Genomic DNA, 6308 nt, shown 5'->3' with positions numbered 1-6308 from the left:
TTGAAGGGTTTGGACAGATTAAATAGTTTTCAAATGCTAAACTTAAATGCATATTTCAATGCATAAATATATACGTTTTATTATTAATATCTTTATAATACATGTAATTGTAGCAACTTTTATTTTAGTACTAATGACCTGTCGAGTGTTATCAGCCGACTTCTCAATTTTCCATTGACCGTTAGCCTTACCTACATTGAGTATCTCTATGTGAGATCCCCTGATTGCCTTTTAATTATAGTAATAATCAATTAAATACCTGAGCAGTTATTATTCTTATGTAATATTATGCATTAAAAGATGTTCTTAACAGCTTAAGGGGATTATTTATTTATGATGTGGATTCCATATGTTTACATGTACCAGTGTACAGGGACTGTTACTAAGACAGACTGTTCAATGTGTTGTTATTCATCTCGATAAATACTGATATATATATATATATATATATATATATATATATATATATATATATATATATATATATATATATATATATATATATATATATATATATATGAATCAAACAAATATTTAAAGCTCTTGGACTCGATTGGACATGTTGAAGCTAAAACAAAATTCAAGTTTGTTTTATAAATAATTTTCTACAGTTGATAAAGGCAGCCTTCACGATCCTTTTTTGCAATACTCTTTCAAAAACAAAAAAAAAGTCGGGATAGGGCTACATTATTGCAGCTACTACACTATATGTGGTTGCTTTTACTAAAGAACTATATATGATACGAGTCAAATTTGGTCCCCATAATTCGCAATTTTTAAGTGGTTCAAATATACATTAGATTGTTCTGTTATTTTTAGAGTAGCTGATGTAATGTATGTTTTTCACCTATTAGTTTGATACATTTGCACTCACTGGCAGTATATGAAATCAAAACTGGCGTATTTTTGTAATTTCATCAAATTCAGTCAAAAATTTACATTTTCCTCCTTTTTGGAATAATTGGAAATAAAGAGTGGAGCTTTGAACAAAAACAAACTTTTTGTCACTGACAAGTCTTGTATAGATAAATCTTTGATGAAAATATTTTGTTGTTCAAGTAATCGCTCTATGTTTTCTGAACGACAAGCCGTTTCATATGCTAAAAATGCAAAAATATGGGGAAAAGGTTCACTTTTTGATGTCATATTTCAAAATTGTGTTCATTTGGATCACAATTAAAATTATGAAAAACTTTCAGATCTATATCCGACATTATCCGTACAAACGAGGACAAAAATTTCGGTAAATGACGATGTTCATTATAGGGGCAAAATTACGCCCATACATTTATATACTAGTAGTTCTTTACTGTTATATTGGCTGATTGGTTTTAGAGAAGAATTTTAAATATTTTTCTTTACATTTTCTAACGTAAAAATTTGACCCCTCCCCCATTGTGGCTCCATCCTACCCCATGGGATCATGATTGGAACAACTTTGATTCTACCCTACCTAAGGATACTTCCATACAAATTACAGCTTTTCTGGCCAAATGATTTTTAAGAAGTTTTTTTCCTATGTAAAAATTCGACCCCACCCAATTTAGACCTTACCCTACCCCGGGGACCATGATTTTAACAAACTTGAATCTTCCCTACCCAAGGATGCTTCCATACAGGTAACCTTTTTTTGCTGGCCAAATGGTTTTTGAGAAGATTTTCAAAATGTTTCTCATCTTATTCCTATATAAAACTTCAAATTCCATTGTGACCCCCTTCCCCCTTATGATTATACAAACTTGAATCTACACTACCCGGATGCTTTCACACAAGTTTCAGTTTTTCTGGCCGAATGGATTTAGACAAGAAGATTTTTAAAATTTGCTCTATATACATGCAACTTCCTATGAACATTGTTAAAATTCGACTCGCCATTGTGGCCTAACCCTACACCCTCCCCTTGGGAAACATGATTTGATCAAATTTGAGAATCTACACTACCCGAAGATGCTTCCACGCAAGTTAGAGCCTATGACTAAATGTTTTTTTAAACGAAATTTTTTTCTCCATATACTCTTTATAAAGAGGATGAGATAATTAACATGATTAATGTTACTAAGTCTGAGACAAGTAAATGGACGATAGTAAATTCCCTTAAGAATTTAATGGTACTTTTTTTCTACAGAATTCCAAAACTAGCATTAGTTTTTGTGCGCCGTAAATTGCATCTTTTAAATACTGTAGCTCCCAGGTCGTCCATCCGACTTTTTTAGACCGGGAGCTACAGACCTGCAGCTAAGATACAGAGTAGCGGTAAATGAACTTCTATCAACGAATATTTACATTTTCAACCGTCTTTGTCTGTGATAACATTACGAATCAACTTTGAACCCTAAAACGCAATAACTTCATAAAGCATGAGTGACACAAAATGGGCGTGTCTTATAGCATAACCGAAATACGGTATTGGCCGCGCCGCGTAGTAATACATAGCATGTGCTACAAAAAAAAATATTGGTTTTATAATAATGGTGTTTTAAAGTGTACAAATTGGAAATAATATAACTATCAGTCTTTGAATATTATGAGGTGATAATTTTGGTCGGAGCGTGGTCAAATCTATCATTAAGCCCTTCGAGCTTTATTGGATTTGACCACGCCCCGACCGAAATTATCACCTCATAATACTCAAAGAACGATTCCTTAAATCAGTCAGCTTTGTATGTTCCAACTAACAGACCTACAAACGCATCATTAAAAACTATATAGCTAATGATCAGACATTCAACCAAGGTAAACTAAAAAGGAAGGAAATATATCGACTCGTATTGTAGTTTGGTTCCCCTCCATCCTCTCCTGTATTCGTTATGACACAAATGTATAGCCTCAGGGGACTGTGACTTTTACCTTCTGCTCCGAATCAAAATTAAGCACTATTATATAGTGCCTGTTTTGGAGGGTAACAGTTGAAATTGACACCCCGAGAGGTGTCAATTTCAACTGTTATCCTCCCAAACAGGCACTATTTATTTTGTTATACTGAATGTCTTAATTTTAAAGAAAACATCACTGCTTTTAGATAGGAATAACGTGAATTCTAAGGCGAACCTTACGCGCATGATTTTCGCGCATGTTACAATATATAAATAGTGCCTGTTTGGGAGGGTAACAGTTGAAATTGACACCCCGAGAAAACCATTGTCAACCGACGCGAAGCGGAGGTTGACAATGGTTTTCGAGGGGTGTCAATTTCAACTGTTATCCTCCCAAACAGGCACTATTTATTTTGTTATACTGAATGTCTTTTTTTAAATTTTTAAGAAAATTTTACTGCTTTTATTTAGGAATAACGTGAATTCTACAGCGAACCGTACGCGCATAATTTTCGCGCATGTAACATTTATTAATGTTACCCGTTGCCAAGTGCGTTGCTAACGCTGAGGGTAATAGTAAATATTATTAACTGCGTCTTAACCAATCAGATTTCAGTATTTAACATGAAAGTATAACAATTTTTAATGTTACCCGTTGCTAAGTGCGTTGCTAACGCTGAGGGTAATAGAACAAATTATGAACTGCGTCTAAACCAATCAGATTTCAGTATTTAACATGAAAGTTTAACAATAAGAAAAGGAACACTGTCAAGAAGACGTGAAGCTGTGATTTTTTTATTGTAAGCGACCGAAAGTAACAATAATGCAGTATAAGGTATAAATATGAAAAATATGTTATGAATAAAACGTTGAACAAACACTCTAAACAAAATTTTGGTTTAAAAAAAATAACGCACTTTGAAATTTTGCTTAGTGCGTTGTAACAATGCAGGTATCAAAGGAATTGCTCGACCAAACAGAAGAGCCGATATCTCATTAAATGAATATTGAATGGTTCTTAAATCAGTCGTTTCCCCATTATAAATTCACCTCAGAATCATCTACGTGTGATAGTGTGCAGTTATCCCCACTATAAATCCTGTATTCTCATCTGTGTAGCAGTGTGTATTTGGTGTAATGGATACTGTGTGAGTGACTGTTGGTATGAGTATAGAGCAGCCTGGTGGTTCCCTGTGATCTGTTGACAGATCCCCAGGATCTCCCAGGAGATGTCTCTTAATAGATCAGGTACATACAGTCCCTGATCATGGTGGACTAGGACCTGTAGCTCATCTAGAGCTGCTTGTGATAATGTTGTATCAATGTGTCTGTAACACAAGAACTCTAGGAAGTGTAACATTACAAACACTGGGATATATAATACATGCACTACATTCTGTAGAGCAGACTGTTGTTCTGGTATTAGTTCACTGATATAAAAGATTCTGGTGTCAAGTATGATATCCTTTGCTACAGCTTGTCTCATCTTTGTAGACAAGGACTGTCCCCCTACAGCCTCAATATATCTCTCCCTATCTACACATTCATTATACATCAGATATGGCTGTGCTAACTTGGCCTTTGTTATCTTTATAAGAGATGAAGCTTCCCTGTATCTGAGTGTCTTGTAATAATAAATGGCAATGAATAACATGTCAGAAACATTCCCAAACTTGGCTGCTAATTTCAGCATGTGGCGGGACATTTTGTCTGCAATATACATCCGTTTGTTAGCTCTTGTGTTAGTGCACATGTTGTGTAATACAACAGCTGTGTTTCGAAGGAAGGACGCTGTAAGTCTCTGTAACATGAAGACTTCATAGTGTGTTAGGCGTAAATCTACACACTGTTCTATTCCATATACGTATTTCACACAACTGTGGAGATCTATGTTGAGTCTGCTATTGCAAGTAATACGATCTACCATCTTATAGCCAAGTTCTACATCACAGTCAACTTCAGACTTCATGAAATTCTCATCTGTACAAACAAAAACTCTAGGATTGTACAGGACATCAATGATGTAGGACCTGATAGAGGGACTCTGTAACAGACAGGCCAGACCTTTCTTGTACAATTCATGTAACTGTAGGAACAATCTGTTTTGTGCTGAGCCATGGACCTTTGTCAGAAACATGTTGTTTTGTGGGATGAAAAAGTTAGGACAGATCCCCTTATACACCCATTTTAGGAGGAGTTTAAAGCAGACCCAGAAACCTGCTAGGAGGTTTTGTGGACACCAGTGAGGTAGTGTGTTTTGTTGAATTGCCCAGAAAATAGTTGTCTTCATGTGATAGGAACACAACAGTTTATTGGTTTCTTCTAACTGTTTATTTAAAACTTCTTTAAGAAAAAGTTTTAATAATCCATAAGTCAAAAACTGACAGTGGTTCATTGCATACACACATTTATACTCTGCCTGGGAGAAAGAAATTCTCCATTCTTCATTTGCATGGGGTCCTAATGGGTGTCCTATTGCTACAAAGTGACATCCATTTCTGACAATGTCATCAACAACTTCAGGATCAGGCCATGAGTGACATCTGTTTATCCATGAGGAAGCAGACAGAGGCCAAAAGTCACAAACAAAACACAAGGCAAGGTCACCTTCATGTTCTTCTTTAATAATAAAATTACTACAGGGTCCATGTTCAGTAACATTAAGTCCCGGTGGTGCTAAACAAAGTAATACTATCTGTCTGAATGCAGAACTAGATATATAGACTTTGTCATTCATTCTGACGCATGCTGATTGGACGTCTCTGTCTGTTGTTGGTGTCAGTAACTGAAGTAGAGTGAATCCTGGTGGACTCTCAAAACTGTCAGAGAGAATCAAGGTTGTATTGGCTTTGTTGTAATACTCAGACTGAGACATGTCCATGATCACTCGGTGGTTGTTTGGCCAGTACATAAAGTCAATATCTGATCCCTCCAGACTAAACCCTTCTCTTCTACTTCCACTCAACATCCCAATGACTCCATCATAAGGTGCCACTCGTCTGTCCACCATCTCCTTGATGTCCATTGTCTCCCTCCTGATAGCCACCTGTTTTGAGGTTCCCACTTTATCACGCAGTCCCACAAACACGGACTCTGACATGTGATGCAGTCCCTCATATCTGTCAATACCAATAAAAAAAATACATTGAATTGACTCAGGAATCTCTATTTTGCAGTGTATAAGACCATGCATTTCTGTACCAACAACTAGAAACCAATTTGAAAGAAATCAAATTTATGCTTTAAGCATAATATATTCTAAAATGAGGATTTATTTAAAGTTCAAGACCTGAATATTAATCACCTTCATCACGCATCCCCCCCCCCACCCCGGCCTTGTACGCCATCTGACAGCTTTTTCAAGAAATGCAGACTACGCATTACCACGGGATGCAAAACAACAATATATTAGTAATGTTGATGAACAAGCGCATTTAAAGTAATTATGTGCCAACGGTGAAATTATCGTAAATTTGACTATATAGTACTTTTATC

The 6308-nt window shown here is 35.7% G+C and overlaps 1 protein-coding gene across 1 annotated transcript; it reads right to left on the bottom strand.

Moving 5' to 3' along the window:
• Positions 1 to 3596: 3596 nt before the first annotated feature.
• On the bottom strand, positions 3597 to 6078 carry LOC128168380 (uncharacterized). The gene has a single exon (XM_052834649.1). It carries the CDS (start codon positions 6004 to 6006, stop codon positions 3904 to 3906), a length of 2103 nt encoding a protein of 700 aa, XP_052690609.1. The 5' UTR covers positions 6007 to 6078; the 3' UTR covers positions 3597 to 3903.
• Between the last annotated feature and the right edge of the window lie 230 nt (positions 6079 to 6308).

Source organism: Crassostrea angulata, chromosome 10, assembly GCF_025612915.1.
Source record: "Crassostrea angulata isolate pt1a10 chromosome 10, ASM2561291v2, whole genome shotgun sequence".
NCBI lineage: Eukaryota > Metazoa > Mollusca > Bivalvia > Ostreida > Ostreidae > Magallana > Magallana angulata.
The sequence above is the reverse complement of the archived record's forward strand: the minus strand, read 5'-3'. Positions and strand labels throughout refer to the sequence as shown.